This window comes from Lepisosteus platostomus, chromosome 3, assembly GCF_059453375.1.
Source record: "Lepisosteus platostomus isolate fLepPlt1 chromosome 3, fLepPlt1.hap1, whole genome shotgun sequence".
NCBI lineage: Eukaryota > Metazoa > Chordata > Actinopteri > Semionotiformes > Lepisosteidae > Lepisosteus > Lepisosteus platostomus.
Window position 1 is genome coordinate 31,247,907 of NC_142613.1, and position 20,517 is coordinate 31,268,423.

Below are 20,517 nucleotides of genomic sequence, written 5' to 3' on the forward strand. Positions count from 1 at the left end.
AATGTGTTTGAAAAATGGCATACAATAGAAATTTGAAAGCAATAAGACCACTTTATTTTATTAAATGCTGACCATCACAATTTTTCTTTTTAATTGCCCTTTGTGATACAATAAGGTATATAAAATCAATTTGACAAAACCCTGAGAATTCAGTGTATGGAGTAATACCAACCAATTTATCTGCAATTTTATCCATTATGTTGGCATTGTAGAGTCTTCTTCTTTGGTCTTGCCACCAACTCTTAATATAGATACAAGGCTTCTTCTCAAAATAGGGTAAATGGAAATAATTCCTGAAATCAATACAACAAACAATTAAAGACTCTTTTTAAATAATCAGCAAGTTACAGCTGTATATGAAATGCAGTTAAGCAGAAGCTGTATCAATGATTGCAAGTAATTAATGGTTCCTCATGTTTAAGTACTTCAGTTACCAGGTGTGAGAAATAATGATGCATGTTTGAGGTTCTTTTAATGTAGAAAATTACTTTCGAGACTTTTGCCCACAAAACCCAGTGACTTTTGATGTCTGTTCTTGTTGTCCTAAAAGCACATAGGTGTGGGTTTCATTCTTAAAACGGTGTTACTCCAAAAGTTCAGAAAAGTACACCATTACTGTATTAATGTGAAAAAGTTCTCAGTATAAAATGATTAAAAGCAGCACCTCAATTTTTCAAAGAATCCACAAGATCAGAAGCCATTACAGTTTTTTAGATTGTTTCCTTTTGAGGACCAACGAGAAAAGCCAAAGTTAAACAATGTGTACTGCACTGACCTGTCAGTGACAACAGGCTTCATGGGTGGAGTAGAGGAGACAGATACCAAGTCCCCATCATCCTCTGTCTCGTCCTCACTGGAATTCTGAATAAGCTCTGACTCTTCCTCATCACTCTCGCCACTGTCCTTTTTCTTCTTCCTCATGGTCGGCTTGTTCACACCATCTAACTGGTTTCCATAATTGCCTAATGAATGGCGCATACAACAATAATTTAGTAGGGAAAGCCCCATCACCATTTAATGGGGCCTGTATGCTGCATATAATGTCAAAATGTTACAACTACATTTTCAATCATGTCACTCCATTGCATCTGTTGTCCTAGGTTTGAAGTAAATCTTGGAATCATTCTAGTTTTTCCTTTTCAAGAGTTTGGAGATTTCAATCATATTAAAATTTTTCATTTGCTTGGAAATGCAATGGCGATTTGTATCAATTTCTCTCTGCTATTGACTTTAAAAAAAGATTTATTCTTAAACTAACCTTTCAATCTAGAGAATGATCTAGTTATACGTTTCTTAAAGTAGTCCAATAATACAACTATAATGTGTTACTGTTGTGTTATTACTATAACTGTGCAATACACGTCTGAAGTAGATTAATAGACTCAATGTTTACTCAAGTCCTTACCTATTGTTACTTCAAAGCTAATTGGTTTGTCTCCAATCTTTCTGTCTATCATAGTTGCTTCCAGGAATGCTCCAAACAAGAAAAACTCTTCAATCTTTCCCGTGGCATTCTAAAACAAGATTTATTAAAAAACAAGACAGCTGAAGGAATGCATGTTAGGGTGCAAATGTAAAAATTGGGACTAGAGAACTAGAGAATTCTTTCATAGCTATCATTATATTTTCTGTTTTACTTCGTGCTAACTGCCAAATTATAGCACACTGGTAAAAGTAAAAAAAAAATCATTGTGGATGTCTGTATAATATCAGATAAAATAATTGTAAAAATCAGGAGTGAAGAACAAAAATAAATGAATCAAGATGAAATAAGAAGCAAAAAGTTGTTGCTGGGTTTAATGACCTGAGAGGAAAATGTCTGAAATAATTAAACAAAACAAGACTTCAAAATCCAAAACCCTTCCATGACATCTTATTTTTGTTACTTTTTATAAACACAGGTTTATTGTCCTGGTGATATAATTAACCACAGGATCATAAAGTTCCTACTAATTTTTTTCATCCTGAAATGATAATGATGATAAAAGCCTGGACTGCCTGGAGACAGAACACTTACAGGAAACACCACAGTGCATCTCTCTCTGTGTGGAAGAGTCTGTGTATGCATTATTGACTGAAGTACAACAGAGAGCAGTTTATTGTTGTATTAATAATGCAGGGCTAGTAACTTTCATCATTTATCACCTCTTGTGGTGCATCCTTGCTCAAGCATGTATCTGTTATTAATAGAAATCCTCCATGTTTGATCTATAATTCTTCATGTACAGTCTGCAGTTACAAAAGCAATGGAAAGAAGAATGGAAATAAGAATGGACTTCTAATGCTAGTCTGACAGAGTAGTAAAGACACTCCCCTGATCATTTAATTAAATTGAGGACTTGTGTCTGTATTTTCAGTCTAAAGTATTCTTTGATGTTTCAATATCAACACTGAATGGAAACCTTTTTAAAATAGACTCAGAATACTCACAAGGCAAGATTCTTTGATGTGCACATAGACAGCACTGCTACAGATTCTAAACCCTCCTTAGCAGTTATTTGTTTAATAACTAATTATTATTGGTTTAATAATTAATTATTATTAGGGATTTTGATGGGTTCTCAGAGCGTAATATTGCTGAATATTTCACTAAATATGGAGACCATTATCCTTTGTGTATATTCCTAGGACCAGGCTACATTGATGACTACATTATCTAACAGTTAGGAGTGTGCAGCGATCTCATCTGTACGTCCTTGTTTTGTAAGTGTACTGCCACCTTCACTGTGTAAATTCAGCATCCATTATAAACCTCCTCCTTTCTTCCCTGATCTCTGTGGATGGCTGAACTATTACAGTATGATAACAGCATTGGACTACCAGACATAGCAGTTATAGTGCAATGCTTGTAAAACTCCAGAATATGGTATTAATCAAATATGTTTCTGACAACAAGCTAAAAGAAGATGAAAGAGCTTGTTCTTGGCTTGACACTAAGATGCAGGGAATGCAAAAATGGAGAAATGCATCAACAGGGTTCAGAGAAGGTTTTTAAACTGTATATGATCTTAATTGGAACCCATATCTAAACAAACCTTTAATCCCCTCTTTTAATTGCTTTGTTTTCAGGGAGTTTGCTTTGGATTGCTGAATTTTTCAAAATTCAAAATTGAAATGTCAATATGAATTAAGACTTCAAATGCATCAGGACTCCTTTGAGATGGAATGAATCACTAATCTGTGAAGTGCGATTGACCCTCGAAGTCGGCTCACCTCAGAGATATTCTGGATGCCCTCCATCTGAACCTCCGTGGAGCTCATGATCTCCGTGGAAGTAGTGTCCAGGATCTCCACGGCAATGCCGATGAGCAGGCGCGCCCTGAAGGAGACCCCCTCTCCAAGGCCTTCGTTCAGGTCTTGGTGCTCATCCATCAGAGTGTAGTTTCTTGTGGAGCCATACATGTTCACCCAGGCAGGGCCAAGGGTTGGAAGAAAACCTGTCATGAGAGGTGAGTTAGTGATGCCTCCCTCTCTTGTCTTTATATGGACAGTCACTTAACCCAGCTCATTTTGTGCACATCATTTTATCTTGTTTATCTTGTTGTATATGAGTTCACATAAGTTACAGTATTAGAACTGTCATATTATAGTACGTACATGAATAGTACCTTTTAGTCTACCTAAGTTCTAAAGAAAGGCATTTATTCATTGTGTGCGGTCATACAGTATATGTGTTGATTTTTGAAGTGAATTGTTAATAATACAACACAATACGACAACAAACCATTACAATCAGCTTCACCTTTATCTCCATCATTGGCAATCTTCCGGAGATCAATAAAATGTGTTCCTATGGCTACATCGTTAACTTTGTCCGAATCTCGTATCTGGAGTTTCATCCGCTTACAAAGAGGTGGGAACATTTCTGTGAAAATTATTTGTTCATTCCAGATTGGTTCATAGCTGCTCTTCTGAACTGAAGTCTTTCCCTGTTATGAAAAACGAGTGTTTAATGATGCACACATCCAATAATTACTCAGCTATGCGATTGCAAAAAACATAATATTAGATATCTGGAATATATCTAATTAATTAATAATGCTGAAGGCCTATTCATTTTATTCTGATTATTTCTATCAAAACATTAAGGCAGCAAAACATAATTAACCATTTCCTCTTCATGCTGAATTTGAATAAAAATAAACAGGTTGTCACAGGAGTAACTACAGGAAGTCCCGTGTAATCTTCAATTACAACTGTTACATTTTACAAAACTAATTACATTTAAATCAGGTGGGAATGAACATTGAATGAATCATTTACATTTCAATTACATTTCTATGTACAGTATATGATTAGTATTCTTTTAAGCGCATAAAGCAGGTGTTCTTTGCATATTATCATAGTTAAAAAAGATGCAGTAATCCAGCAGTCTTACTTTTTGCCCTGCAAAGAGCACTTGAACATATGGGTCCACCAAGTCTTTGTTTTCTCCTATGAAAGCTTTCTTCACATTGGCCATTATACTAGTGTTCATCTTTGGAAGCCCCTCAGCTCTGTAGATCTTGACATAAAAGCGGGCCCACTGCCGTTCAGAAGGAACGCCCTCAGGCAACAAGAGGTTCCTGCGTCGAGAAAAAACATTTTCAGAAGTAAAATGAGCTTGAAGTACCAAGGATCTCAACATAGTGATTTAAAGAAAATATTGTTGAGAACAGGGATAAAATGTAATATGATTTTATATAATTATTTCCTTTAAATTAATTTACTTTAATACTTTATCACATGTGCAATGGACACACATGCATCTTTAGAGCCAAAAAAGAGAAACAGAGTTTTACAAAACTGGGAGATTTCTTAAAACTTTTGGATGTTTGAACACTTCTGAAAATAATGACCACAGAATGTAAAATGAAAAACATTAAGCTACAGGAAGCCCTTAATCACATACAGGAGGTGTTCAATATTTTGATCTAAGCTGCCTGCACTGTGAAATTTATGTTTCAGGTTACTCACAGTGCTGTTTTTTAAATATACTGTATCCCTGCAAATATGAAAGAGCATTCATGTAAAAAAACAAAAAAAAAACATTCATGTATTGAACACAATTGCATTATGTGCTCTATTATATTTTATGCTGAAGGATATTTTAACTAAAATACAAATTTTACAGACGTGTACAGTAAATTATTGAGACTTTTACCCTTCTATATCATCCTCATCGGTTTCATTGGCCTTGTGTGGAGTTTTAATGTTGTCTCCTTTGCCAACCACAGCAATATCACACTTCAGATAACCTTTTACCCCTGCAGTGATGTCATCAGGATCAGAAAGGATGGCCCACTTGTGGTAGAATTGATGTTCTGTTGAAGGTATTCATCACACAAAAAAGGGCTTGTTAAACCACTTGCAAGAACAGAGATATTAAAATGATAGCTATTAGGATTTAAATATTTCTTACCAGGCTGTGAATACACTGTGCCCACATCCAATTTAAACATTCCAACCAAAGTGCCACTACGCAACAGGTTTTTGGAATGTATTACCTTAAGAAAAATGAGAATTTTAAAAAGAAATAAAGGTATTTAGCTTTTTTCTGGATTGATTTTTAATAAACAGGAGTCAGGTTTGCAAAGTATTTTCAAATACTTGAAATACAAATATAAGATTGTACTTACTGAAAGCTTTAAAATCTTGTCAAACATTACATCAGGAGGCACGTGGAAGTCAAAAACAAAATACTGGAAAAGAAATAAAGTTTTAATTACTTGAAATGACTTCCATCACATTGTATCAGTTTAACTAGGTGAAAAAGAATACATGTATTTGCATGTCAATGATATTTTACTGAGAAATAGCATAAAGATATAAAAAGAACAGGCAAACAGCTATCCTTACTGTACTAGTTTTGCCACCAGAAAATCATTTTAAATAAGAGAGCTACAGTATGTAGTTGATAAATGTGTATAAATGACAAGATTTTATTCATGACAATCACCTTAAAATAAAATATGATCAGCTGATTCAACCTGAAATATCAGTTAGTTTTTTATCCAGTGATTTATCCAAACCAGATAAATCACTGTTCTATTAGTCTTTGACATGAGATACTTGCAGAACACCAGATTAATTTCATATATCTGAATCAATAATCAATGAATAAGCAATTAAATAGTTTTAATAACTGTATTTAATCTACAGTATTAAAACACTGAAACAAAACAGACCTATCTTTGGTATCATCCCACTGCAACTCATTACGCAAATAAAACAACTATCTCTTTAGTCAGATATTGGTCCTGAGCTGATGTACAGTATCATTACTAGACTTGGTATTTGCAGCAGCTGGATCAGAAACCTTTCAGCTCTTTTCAGGGCACAGAAATATTCAGTGATTTACTTTTCAAAATTTCAAAATGATCTTGAATGATCTTGTTCTCTCTTTTGTGCAACATCCTCTGAAAAGGGTTGTCAGAGGTATTCTGACATACAGTAGTGTCATGTCATAATAATAATAGTATACAAAACATCTGCTTCCCCCTTTTTGTTTTACTGTATGTTTTCCATAGATATTGTGAGGATAGGGGCCAGCAAAATGGCAGTTCAGGCCTAAACTATATTTCCCAGGCTGCTGTGGGGAATGTCCTGCCATCCTCAGTTTCCTGACCAGTTGCTTTAAAGGCAAGTGATGCTTTAAAAACCAGGAAGCTGGGGCTTCCTGGAGAGAGTATCCTGTGGGGAAAGACATAGGAGAAGACAGAAACAATAGGAAGAGAAGCAGGAAAGAGATCTGCAAAGAATCCTACAGTTTGTGGGAAATTTATTGAACTGGAAAGTCTGTTTGACATGACTTCCTCAGTTTATGGTAAGTTTGTTTTTGAAAAGCTGTTAAGTAGCTTAGATGCCTGGCTGTAATTAGTGAGGGAACCTCAAGAAACCCAAAAGCTCAAAGAGCAGCTAGTTTTTTTTATTTGCTTTGTGTTGCCTGCACTGTACATTAACAAAGAGCACTGTTTCTACTTTACAGAAGCATTTGTGTCTGTTTTCCTGAGACTTGCTTATAAAAACCGATTGGTACAAGGCCCAGTCCTTGGGGAGGCCTCAATATATTTATTATTGAAGCCCTGAGCCTATTACAGGTAAAGGGGTGCACATATCCTACGCTGAGCTGAATACTTGACCTGTTGTTCTTTCATCACAGTGCATTACACAGCAATAACAGGTTACCTCGTTGTAGTATGGGCAGTTTGTTGATTCTTTCATCGATGTGTACTTCTTCTCCTCTCCAATCTCCACACAAACAACAGGGTCCATGTTCAATCCCACCAGCTGTCTTGCTTCAATAATAGTAATACTGACCTGGAGAGAAATTTATTGAAAACTGGTCAAACCTATAATAATACATGAGAAGTGTTTTAAATCAAGTTAAAGAAAGTTAAAGGAGACTGTCAATAGTGGACAGCAACACCTACAGTATGTAGGAAACAGGGTGTATTCTAGAGGTAGACTGGGAACTATCAAGGCAACTAGCTACATAATCATATTTGCATTGCTGCCAATGATGCTAAATGTCTAAGCAATTACTATGAGGCAGAAACTGCGGAAGGTATAGTCAACACATCTGTGACAAGAGTAGGCACAACATTCTTGAGAAAAACAAAATAAGAGGAGGAAGAATTACCATTGTTGTGCCAACAGGAAGGCTGCTTATAGCATGTTATCTGACACTGACTTAATGCCATCATTTATTGGAAGGTCCCAGCAAGTGTTTTTCTACTTACTTGGTAATCCATTGGTCTTCCTGCGCTTGGCTCCATTTTAATATCTGGTTTTGATCTGAAAGTTGGAAAAAAATAATTTTATATCAATCAATTAAAAAAGAAAATTTGTTGTGCTTCATATCAGTCATGATATGAATGAAATTTTAATTATAATAAGAGATATGTTTGATATGCTCTAATTGTGTGTTTGATATGTTCTAATTGTGTGACTTTTGCATTAAAGAGGCGCATTACATGTAGCACACCAGCAAATATCAGTAAATGCATCAAAATGTGACTATACAAACAGATTTAGTCTATTTAGAGTTGATTTAAAAATATGCCCAGAGTAGAAAACTGAACTCAAGTAGCCCATGAGTAAGAACTCGACGACCGCAAACTCCAATGAAGTACAGTATAACTGCATTTCAGGTTTGTGAAGGCATTCACCTCTTGTTGGAGACATTGGTGGTGACAGCAGTGACAGAAGCCAGTGAAATTGTGTCTGGATCCAGACCTCCTCCCAGACGCATAGCTTTCCTGTCCAAGTCCTCTGTTTCAAGAACTGCTGGCTCATCTAAAAGACAGGAAAGTTAATTTAGGAGGGGTTTCTATTTCTGCAGTTTCTATTGTCAGTAAAAACCTATATGTTTCCATACACTTTTCAATAGTGTTTAATATTCCATGATTATTTGTAACTAAGTACCTTTTCCTTCAGGCAGTTCTTTACTAGGCACTTAAACCGCCCTGCCATGTTGTTGAATCCAATACCCTGGATTAACTACTAACAAACAGACTACATATGCTGAATAGCCTCCAAGCAGAAGATGACTCATTCAAAACCTGTTTTATTTAGAACTATGGATTCTCACCTGAAAATAATGGATTGCACAAGGGAGACTTAGGAGGTGGCTTGGGTCAGGTTAAGACATATTCTAAAATTGTTATATGGTCTTTAGAGGTTGCAACATGTCACAAAATTGACTCATCTCTAAGACAGAGGGACTTTATTAAATGCAGGCTTTACAAGTTTTTCAGCAATAACAGCAGAGTTAACATTCCAGTATCATGGTATAATTTATTCACTAATGAGGATAGAGCCTTGGTTTAATAGGTGAAAGTGGGGAGCTGCATCAGTGTGCACTGGCTACAAAGGAACAAGTAAAGGTTAATTCCACTCAAAAATTGAAAGGAGAAACACAACATTTCAGCTCTTGGTGTCAATGATATGGTTTAACATGGCAGTCAAAAGACCACCTTTCACAGAACAATGTGCCACTTCAGCAGACTGGACTTGGGGACCAGGAAAGAAAACTTTCCCATCCCAAGGCTATTGAGATGCAGCTTTGCCAAGTTCTAAAACTTGATGAGATTTAAGGTGAGGTAGTTTATTTACATGTTCATTTTTCTGAACCCTTTCTTTTTAAAGGAGTGAATTACAGATGTCATATGATCATTTAACTCACATCTGAACTGCTGAAACAGGGGTGTTTTGATCTGGAGTTTCTGATGCAGTGGAACTGGCAGGTGTGAACATAATCAAGAAAACAGAGCACGATAATGTGTCAATTTTGGTAAAGTGTGGTGACTTGCGATCTTACAGTTGATAGAATATCAAACATTCTTGCACTGTGAACAACTGACTGTGAAGTGTTATCATGATAAGAAGTGCATTTTCTCCTTTTTCTTGATTTTCACCAGGCTTGACAAACAACTGGTTAGTTCAACTATGCAGAACCAACTCTTTCACCAATGAGTTGATTATGTAAAATCATTTTCAAAGATATGCTGCCTTAATGACTACAGACCAACTGCTCTAATGTCAGTGACTATGAAAGTCTTTGAGTGGGGAGTGTTGAAGCACCTCAAGATGGGCACATCTTCCTCTTGGATCCTCACCAGTTTGTGAACAGGGCCAACAGTTCTGTTTAGGATGCTGTTAAACTGGCTCTCCGCTGTACACTCCAGAATTCGGACGAGCCAAATCCCTATTCTTGTATCCTTTTTTGGACAATTTTGCTATGTGTTGTTGAATTCTGGATGTTTGCTACTTGTCGCAAAAACTGTCAAGTGAATAACAAGAAACCTTTCCTTCTGACTTTTGGTACAAGCACTGCCCAAGACTGTGTCCTATCTCTGGGGTTTTTTCACTTTTTATGAACAACTTCACATCTCAGGTAGACTCAGTTGATATTTTTAAATATGCAGATGACACTACTATTGGCCTTATCTCTAATAATGATGAGGCTCCATAATGACAGGTGATTGACTGGGGAACAACTGGGTGTTTTAATGTAGCAAAAACAAGGGAAATCATTATTGATTTTAGACTTGTCCAGAACATAAAACTCAGCATCACAATTAATGACCATCCTATAGTAACCAAAAATTCCTTCAAATTCTGGGGAACATACATTAGAGACAATCTTAAATCAAGGATCATACAGTTGAGAAGGTGCATCAGAGGATGTGTTTTCTTAGGCAAGTTAAAACACACAGAATGAACCAGCAGCTTCTTCAATCATAATTCAAAGCATTTTAAAAGCTTTCATCACTGTTTGGTATGGGAATTTGGACGGCCATATGAAAGGAAAACTGGAAAGGATCGTGTCCGAAGCCTCAAAAATAAGTCTGTGAACTCTTATTCATTTCAATCCTTTACATAAGCCTTCACAACCTTAGCTTCTTTCCCTATGAACTTTGAACTCTCCCCCTTCATCTTCTGTATTTAGCCTCCCGTGAGCATCTCTTTTACAATTCTGTTTGCCAAATGTAAAGATGGTATCTATACATGTGATTGTGATTCTGCTTTTCTTGACTTTTCATTTCAACTTGCATTCATTTTTTAATTATTGTATGTGTTGTATGACTGCCTCATCAGTGTTCCTTTGCTGCACTGAAAGCAAATTCCAACCACAATTGTTGTGTGGCAAAAAAGTTTGATCGAACCTTCTTCTAATTATAGTCTCTCGAGTGCATCATGGTCAGTCATGAATGATCAATTAATCAAAATAATAGTATGCAAAGGAACAGGTGAACGTTTACTGCACGCTGAAAGGAAAAGAAAAGAGACACAATGTGACTCCACAGCTGAAATGTTGTGTCTCTTTTCTTTTCCATTCAGCATGGAATAAAACTTCACCTGTTTCTTTACAGCCAACATGTACAGTACTTCTTCAAAGTAATAGTATACATACTTTTTCGAAAACATATATAAAAAGGGTTCTGAGTTTCTTTAGATGCTTATTATATATATTTTTACCATTAGAGTGAGTGCACCGTTCTTCTTATTTGCTTTTTTTGTGATGATTCCATTTTTGTTCATATTATACACTCATCCATTGGCCTCAATAAGAAACCACCAAAGACAAATTCCCTGCCACACCAAAACCAAGTGGTTTAATAGTTTACATGTGCAACTTTGAGAACAGAAATGTTCTTGAAAAAGGATAAATACTTTTAGAGTTTCCAGTAACTGGTGGATTTTCCCTGCTGCAATGCTATTGCAATTGACGAGTAGTATAACCTGGTATTGATAAAATGGATGATCATAGATGGTATGACCTAATAGAGAGAGATAATTCTTACTGTTCCCGAAATTATGTAAAGGAAATAGAATAAAAGGATGTTAGCATCCCAAACCTTATTCTGGGTTCTCAGACTTGCCTCAATGGAAGCATGGAAGAGTTTGCCAAGACAATTACCTCCTTTCTTATGGTCTTCCTTTGAGGTGCGTGTCTTCCCGAGCTTCATGGCTGCAAACACTCCTCTCTCTGCTCTGTGTGAAATAAAACCCAGGAGCACGGTGAGGATTTGGATCCTTAAATTTCTGATGCAAGGTTTCCATCAGGATGAAGAAATTACTGTGTAGAGCAGAACGTTTGTCTCCAGGCTTGGAATATCTTTTCAGCCACAGGAAAGTGGAGCTGCTCAAATTTTAGAGGTATGTGTGAAATGGGTATACATTTTAAAATAATGTTTTAAACATCGAGAACCCATCTACAAGTCAAATATAAAACAAACATGACTTACATTTAAAAATATGAATTAAGAGACATTAAACAAGCAATTACACATTTTCATTTTATGTTGATGTATATGACTGAAAGTCTTTACATTATAATTTGCATAAGACATGATTTGTTCACTTGCTGCCTTTACTAATTTAATGACTAAATTATAATAGTTTGAAGTTATTTTTAAACTATTTTCGTCAATTTAATTTTTTTTAACTTTAAGTAGAATAAAGCAAGTACAAATGAAAAAATACCCCTCCCACAAATCCCCCCACCCCCCCCCAATCCATGGTATATCCCCCATTGGAGTTTCCCACCAAGATATAGATGGATTTTCCAGATTATACATTTCACCCCATCACCAATTAAAATAAACCTTTATGTTAACAAAAATCTAGTATTCTGTTAAATTAAGAGCAAAAATCATCTTGGTAGTACAATTGAGCATAGTGAAATTGTTCATAAAAGAAATCTGTCTCAACTAGAAGAAATCCAACAATCAGACTCAAATATGTACAGCTATTGACTGGTGATCACTGCCCAGCTTACAAATAATGCATCTTAATATTTAAAGATAACCATGAATTGAATACTTTATTTTCCTGTAAATCTATTAATAGATTAATCTATGTAATCTGTGGAATCTTTAAGCATAATTGTTTTAATATTTTCAATTTTCAAATTTAGACTAGGATGATATTAAAAAGTTCCATTGAACAGAATAAGAGTACCTCCAGCAAGATATAGAATATGATGTCTTCCAGTATATGCATTAATTTAACTCCGGAGTGTTTGCACTGATTATGCAGCAGCTCAGTTTATTAAAATTAAAATGCTCAAACACTACCTGACTGATATTTGGTATTTCAGTAAGAATATTTCCTGTTCTTTAAAAAAAAAGATTAACATTTACATTCTTTTATGCTACTTTATTTTTAGACGCAGATACACAAATATTAAATAAGGTGACAATAAGGCAGCAGACATTCCAGGCAGCACTGTAAATGGCTGTGTGTAGATCAGGTACAAGTGTTTCTAAAAAGTCTGACAAAACTTCCTTTAAGAAGAAAATGCACCTCATCTCAAATTATTTCTTAATTGGAGCTCCTGATCTCACATTAACATCATCAAACAATATAATGTATTGCCTCATGCTTTTCCTTTTCACACAATTCATAATCAAATGCATTAAATTAACCAAATCATGCAGAAATATCTATTAAATTAAAACTGTAAACTGATTTCACAGCAATTGTCATTCTAAAATAAAAAAGAACAATTTAACAAAAAGCAACAGTTGCAAGCTTTTTCCAAAATTTACATTCAATGTTCATAGCTTTAACTGGACACTACTGATCCACTGCAGAGTTTGACTGTATACAACAAAGCATCAACCAATGAACAAGCTACATACCATGTAAAAAACAACACGTTTCCTTTTCCCGGACTCAGTTCTGATAGGTCCCAGTTATAAAAAAAACAACTGGAACTGGTTCTGAAAAAGTTACTCCTACATTCCTTATTTTGAGTTTATATCACAGAAACAGAAAGTCCACAAAAGTAAAGTTGCAAAAAAGAATCGGTTTGGTCTGAGACTGCAATTGGTCTGGCGAGATCTGATATGCTTATGAATACTGCATGAAGCAATACGAACCTGAGACAACCGTCACCATAACTAGATCCTAGTGATACTGTTGTTCTTTGAAATGCCACAAAGGGTAGAACAAGCCAAGTCTACTGAAAAACCGCCTAATTATTTTGTTGGGTAATTTCATTAAGACTCTACAAAATAAATAAATGGATAAACGGATGAATATTGAAATTGCTTTGTTTGTTTACACTGTTTGATAAAGACATTAAATGTATTCTTTCAAAGGACAGTTTTTACATCTTTTCAAAGCCTTCCTACTTTTCATATTCTAAACAAAATATGTTTTGAACATTAACTAGCACCTTCCAAGCCAGTTTGTTAGTTACACAGAGCAAAATGAATATTCTGTACAGTAATCATAATTTTCCATTTTCATTATAGTCATTCTTAGCGAGCACAGTCATTGATGGTGTACGGTAGATAAAGCAGGTCATCCCTTACAAGGGAACAGATAAAGGTTAATTCCAAAACCTGAAAAAGTCTAAGAATAACATGCAGCCTAAAATGAAATCTGAAGGTTTTATACTGTTTTACAGATGTTTCTAAAACTGAAATTTTAAGAAAACCATCATACATAAATATCAACTTCACAACATGTTTCATAGTTGTGCACACTTTTAATCTTTTTTTTAATTCACACTTCTCTCCATCTAAGCCATCTTATGCATTCAAAAGGAATTTTTGACGGAACAATTTTTTAATCTAGCAGGCCACAGTTTGGAAGGTAGTCTGCTTATTATTTTATAATCTCTTCATACATCCATGCATTTTCATAAAAGTATAAATTATGCCTAATTTCTCTTAAATAGTATGCAGAATGGATAATCCTTAAGAATACTGTTGTTTTATTCCAAAATTATGATCTAAAGAAAGATATTTATTAGTAGTAAATTTACATCAGCTACTGTGGCATTAGTATAGTAACCGTTTTATATCAGTTGTAAGATAAACATGTTAGCTTTTAAAAAATAAAAGACTTGATGTACAGTAAAAGTCTTTATTTACATTTTGTGAAACATTTTTTTCTGCTATAAATCTAAGAGATCCAGAGAGACCTAGATCATAGCTTTAAATGTGTGTTTCCAGGAAAATTGACTCATTTGTAAGAAAATTACAGATAGAGCAGTTTCCACCTTGCCACCCCCGTGTAATCCAAATCATTCAGCTAACTCAGTACAGCCCATTCCTGGTTGATACCTACTTGTCTTTGCTGTCTTTACTTCCTTTGCTGTCTTTGCCTTCCTTCCCATTCTTGTCCTTCCCTTTGCTTGCAGGGCCGAAGTGAACAGCGGACATTTAGAACAATTAATGTTTCAATAATTCATCTGATAAAACATAATTCAGTGAAGCAGCACATACGAGGGTGAAACATATTAGAGTTTCTCTGAGGGTGCTTTGAAACCACGACAACACCAGCAAAACTGAAAAGATACAGGATTCAGTTTCAGCAGCTGCTTTTTGAAAGGATGTATATGCTTAGTGAGGTACTGTATTTAGGCTACCTTATGACAGAAAACTAATGCCTTAAACAATCCTCACTGTCCCTTCTTTTCAAGGCCTTGTCTTCTGTGGAAGAACTTCATGTGAGCATTAGCAAGGCCCACCCTTACTGAGCACATCTTTGTCTTCCTAAAAGTGTTTTTATTTTTTATACTGTCTCTCCACGTTTAGTACACTCCATTCTTTGTATTTTGACTAGCCCAAAATGTTCACAAAAAAAGCACTGATCTTATTTTTGTTATATTATTTCTAAAGAAACATACTATACTGTAATGGGTAATACGATACATTTTTTTTCAAGGAATATCACAAAGAGATTTAAAGTCTAAATTACTGTGAGACATCATGCCAATAGGATCAGTGTGAATTTCCTTCAGTGTTTGCCAAGTGTTAATAAAAACTGAAGTTAACGTGAAATTATAAGAGTTTTGTACATATCAAGTTTGTGTAAGTACTGTTCAACATTTCTAACATATACTTAATTTTAAAATTATACTTTGTATAAACTTTTATTTAAGTTTTAAATATTATTGAGTTACTACCAACAGCAAAAAAGAGAAAATAGTCCTGGTGTTTCAAAACAGAATCTTCTGTGATGTTATCATATAGACTGCTGACTTGAAAACAAATAACAGCTAAATTAAGATGTACCTGAAAGAAATAATGCTATGTCTTTTTTCCTTCTTATCCTTTGGTCTGAAATTACAAAAATCAATTGAATGAAATGGCAGAATCATTATTAAGGGGACGACATGTCTATTATCATCAGCCTACAATCAAGCTTTGCTTCACAAACTGAAACCACTCGAACATCCAAAACAAACAAACAAAGGGACATATTATCCCACAAACCACTTATACCAATTGCAGTCTAACTCAGCCCTGCCTTTGAATTTATCTCACACTCAAAAACAAGCAAACAAACAACAGAGCAAAGAGAGAAACAGCAGAGCACAGCAACCAAAACAAAGAAAAATCACTTCAAATTCACACAACACTGATTACATTTTTAGCTAACGTGGCCTAAAAATTTATAATCACATGCAAAAGCATCAGAATTCTTTGTTGCTATTCTATGATTCATCAATGCTAATAAATACGGCTAAAATGTGTTTATATGTGATCAAAAAGGAATCCAAAAAATTACATTTCAATCAGTTAAAATTAATTTTAATAAAATATTAAAATTAATACAGTAATATAATATAATTCATTTATTGTATTAATTTATGTGTGACATATACAGTACTTCGTCTATTGCACAGGTAACAAAGTAAATACTTTCTGATAACATGATAAATTCAGAGAGTATTCATTCTGAATTTGAAGCACATTGATCATTTTTAGTGATCAATATCATTCACTACCAGAATGTATACAGAAGCCATTGGAAGGGCCTGAGGCTGATTTGATAAGAATTAGGAATTATTTTGCCATTATTTTGGAGTGTAACCTTTATTGTAATTTCTGTTGTTCATGTGACAGCACCACCAGAAATATTCAGACTAGACTATTCATGAAAACCCCTGGTCTATTTCTGTGTAGGTGCAGTTTCTAAATGCACTTACAGTACTCTAGCTAGCTGTGATCAATAGCAGATGGATGTGGACTGATGTCCTCAGAGGATTTTATTGCTAGTTAGTTTTATAGTCGGTAAGTTTAAATGTTAGATTCAGGAAGAAGAGAAGAAATATCAGCTTTTATATCAGCAGTCATGCATTTACTCATTGTGAGTGTTTCATATAATCTTATCTACAGTACATGAAGCACTATGGCACTCAGGTTTCAAACACCACAGCAAACATACCCAGGATCCACCTCTTCACTGCAGACAAAACCATAGGTTTAAGAAAAAAATCTTTATGCAAAACTTTATACAGGTTTTATTCTACTACCACAAAGATGTCCTTATCAAACATGCAAAAGGAACTTAGGAATCTTAATTAACTGACATAACTCTGTCAGAAACTCTGTCAGAAAATTAGATGATACAGGCATTCCAGGTTACAATTCATAGCATACTTGCTTTCAAACAGAAGTATAAGTGCATTTGTTTCCAAACATCTTAGTGTAAGATACATATACAGTATATGTCCTATATGTTAGATATTATTCGACAAATAATCAGGGTACATAAAAAGTTCACTAAAAATCTCATTTTACAGAAACACACAAATGAGAATTTGTATAGAATGTGGGCAACACAAATGCTTTAGAACAGTTTGCACCTCAGTAAGAGTACCATTACCGTACTTGCCCTTTCTTAAGTGCTTTTCTGTTGAATATTCATCTCAACATGAAGGGCATGCCCCACACATTGCACAGCACTCTTAACATTAATTACTTATTTTGGTTTGTTTAGCCTTACAGAAAGGCATTAAACACACAGAGACAGTACCTTGCTACTGCCTGGTATCCATCATTCAGTTTGTTCTTGAGCTCAGACATTTTTCTGGATGAAATAAAGCAAGGATATGCTTTCACTTTGTTGTCAATGAAAACAAAAGTATGTAAAATAGATACCCATTATTAATCATACAATGAAAAAAAGAAATACTGTATTTGTAATGATAAAATCATTCTAAAAAGTGACTGCCAGATGAAAGAGCATAAGAACAGTTACAAATGAGAGGAGGCAACAATGGAAAAAATATTGGAGATTATGGAGAAATTGTGGACATTTAAAAAAATGGAGATTCGTTTACGTCTAATTTAAAAATTCAGTAAAAAGGTCAGTTGATATGTTTAGCTTTTTCATTTTCTGTTACATGCACATTTTGCACTGATTGTATATTAGATGATCTTGTACAATTAAATATCTTTGACACTTGTCACTGCTGGGCTATGATCCTCAGAGAAAATGAAGCACCATCAGTAGTCCTGACAGAAAACTTGCAATTTGCATTAAGTAAAGTTGCTTTAATGCTGCTTTCTACTTAAATATAGCCTACTCTATTAGACCTGTGAATTTATTATTTGGTAAAATCTAAAATATATTATTATTTTTTTTTCTTGGAAATTATAGAAAGCATTATTCCTCGATTGACACTATAAGGCCTGTGAAAATCAAAGGTATTTGGGCTGAAAAGCACCTTGCCTCCCATTTCTATAAACCCCCACTCTTCTTGCTCTCCAGGAGGTGTTTTTGGAGTGTTTTGGACAGACTATGATAAAAAGGAATACCATGGTGCAATAGATGTGACAAGACATTTTGTTATAACAAAGCACATAGCAAAATCTGTGAAGTGAATTGAAAATGTCATTCCTCCTCTTGCCAAAGGGAACCCATCAGCGGTTATGAAGTCATCACCACTCATGTTCAAAAACGAAATTAAGTTAGTTTACCCTTAAACTGTAGCGCTTCAGTTTTTCCCATTACCTTGGTTCATCTCAAACTGTAACAAGCAGAACTTGAATAGTAGCGAGCAATTACAATCCATTACGAAAACTCAATATTTCTACCTGTGACAAATTTCTAATCAATAGCAAAGCCTCCGAGAGGGGGAAGCAACATATCGGAATAAAGGGGTAACCCTTTAAGAAGAAAAGGTCAAATTAAAATAAAAAAGACAGCAATCAATAATTAATTGGCACCAGGCTACAGTCTGCTTGGGGCTACTGTGAATGGAGTTAAAGTTTCATTTAAATTGGCTATCATATGGCATCACCTGGGACCAAGTGATCCAGTTGAGTCAGTCTGTGATCAGAGCCCTGTCATTGGCTACTTGACAGTAGGGGTGATTAGAACACAAATCCTATTGTTCAGCATTGTATTTGCTCTTCAACTGCAGCAGAGACCATGAATTATAAATGTTCCCTGGCTGTCCAAGTCAGATATTAATGACCTTAAGTGATACTTTTGCGTGACATTGTTTTATTCTGAAATATTGTTCCTGAAAAAGATAACAGATCATGGTGTCCAGGCTGCATTGAACCATTCAGAGGTTGTATCCAGCTTTGATCCATTATGGAATCATAAGAGTGACAATCCTCTGGAACAAGACTATGACAAATGATCAAGCTTCTGCTTCCTGGTTATTCTTCCAATTATTATTTTGCTGTGTCTAGGCAATTGTTTTCACAGCATGTCAGTTAACGCCATGTCCCCGTTATGACACCTTGGGGCTGCCTATTGTTTCAGGGTGCAAAGCTGGAGCCCTTTTCATGTCCAGATTGTTGGTCTTATCAGGATGTTCAGCTGACTGTTCCCAATGTTGGATACTGAGGCACAGAGTAGACACTCTCTCGAATTTGAGAGAGAAGGGAAAAGACAGTAGGGAGCTGAGAAAGAGTGCGAGCTACAGTAAGGAGATGGAGGCAGAGAGAGGGATAGAGAGCAGCTTATAAATAAATCACCAGATAGGATGTGGTAGAATATCATGCCAGCCAATACATGTCCCATCATTGTAGAGATGAATCCCACACTTTCTTTAATTCTTAATGCTGTTTCTTCTAAACTTTCCAAAAGAGAGTTCTGGGTGTATCGCTCTGTTGTTTAGCCTGCTATTACCACTATCATTAGGCTCAAGGCAGGCTTTGTTTTCCTAAAATTAAAAACCCGCCTCTTCTGTGAACAAATACAGTATCTGTTTGCTACAGCTTTTATTTGTCAGAACATTAAGTATTTTTTTTCCATTTTTAAAAATGCACGTTGCATCGCAATGTACTGTAAATACATACTAGCCAATCATTTTGGTTGAGATCACATATATGTTTCAGTGCATTCTGACCTTCAAATCCAACCTGTTCCTATGAAAATGTCATAATGCTGAGGTGATATTCTGCATTTGTGTGTTGAATGAAGGCAGATTATCTTAATTGAAAAGAGAACAGCAAAAGATATTTCACCTTTCCTAACTATAACCACATGGAAATGTTTTCAATATTTTATTTAAGATCACCAATATGACAGATTAAAATAAGCATAAAATTAAAAATGGCAACTCTATTGTGTATTATAAGGTGCTGTAGAATGTTTAAATTCCATTTTCATTTTCTTATTTTGTATCTCCAGGGGAAAGTACATTTGAAAAGAAGAAAGAGCTGAAGAACATACAGATTCAGTAAAGACCGCTGAAAGACCGCTGAAAGAGAAACTACAGAGTTCACATAATATTTACCCAAAAGCACCCTTATCCTCCTCTTCCTGCCCTTCTTCAAGACCGTAGCTTTAAACAGAAGCAGCAAAGTTAGCCCCTTTAATATATGACATAAAATACACTTTAACTTAGGCACAGCAGAGAACAAATCCCAAACATACATCAACAATGTTCAAATATTTGTAAGAACATTATCTACAGCATATAGACCAGGGGAAATCACAGACACACCTGTGGGAAACACATACCTGTAGCTGCACACAGACATTTTGCACTTGCATGTAATGTTTGAGGGTTCAGAAATTGTACTGATCATGTCAACTAAGATTATATATTCTCTTAAGAAATGAAAGCAAAAAAAACCTTACAAGTTTAACGTTGGGCAAAAGTAAGAATTGTGTAAAAGCCAGTGTCTCTCAATTATCAAAGACAAAGAATACATAAATACATAAATAATTTCATTTATTTAAGGTGGGCAAAATACTAGTAATAACCTTGAATCCGGGAACAACTACAGCACTCTACAGACAAAGTCTACAGAAAAAAATATA

At 35.0% G+C, this 20,517-nt stretch overlaps 1 protein-coding gene across 17 annotated transcripts in view; it reads right to left on the minus strand.

Annotated features, from left to right (window-relative positions):
- otofa (otoferlin a) overlaps nt 1–20,517 on the minus strand; it is a 176,170-nt gene that overhangs the window by 51,510 nt on the left and 104,143 nt on the right. For 14 of the 17 annotated variants that reach the window (XM_088625211.1, XM_088625208.1, XM_088625206.1 and 11 more), the window contains exons 6-18: nt 11,405–11,478; nt 8,151–8,277; nt 7,722–7,776; nt 7,168–7,299; nt 5,619–5,681; nt 5,402–5,486; nt 5,144–5,303; nt 4,379–4,565; nt 3,743–3,929; nt 3,214–3,437; nt 1,406–1,514; nt 776–962; nt 173–293 (exon numbers count right to left, since the gene is read on the minus strand). In XM_088625211.1, coding sequence (XP_088481337.1) covers nt 173–293; nt 776–962; nt 1,406–1,514; nt 3,214–3,437; nt 3,743–3,929; nt 4,379–4,565; nt 5,144–5,303; nt 5,402–5,486; nt 5,619–5,681; nt 7,168–7,299; nt 7,722–7,776; nt 8,151–8,277; nt 11,405–11,478 — 1,711 coding nt within the window. Of the gene's footprint in view, nt 1–172; nt 294–775; nt 963–1,405; nt 1,515–3,213; nt 3,438–3,742; nt 3,930–4,378; nt 4,566–5,143; nt 5,304–5,401; nt 5,487–5,618; nt 5,682–7,167; nt 7,300–7,721; nt 7,777–8,150; nt 8,278–11,404; nt 11,479–13,130; nt 13,259–14,568; nt 14,635–15,518; nt 15,564–16,674; nt 16,693–17,265; nt 17,320–19,987; nt 20,036–20,517 lie in introns of those variants that run through there. The other 3 variants (XM_088625217.1, XM_088625216.1, XM_088625215.1) reach the window with 3 other exon arrangements.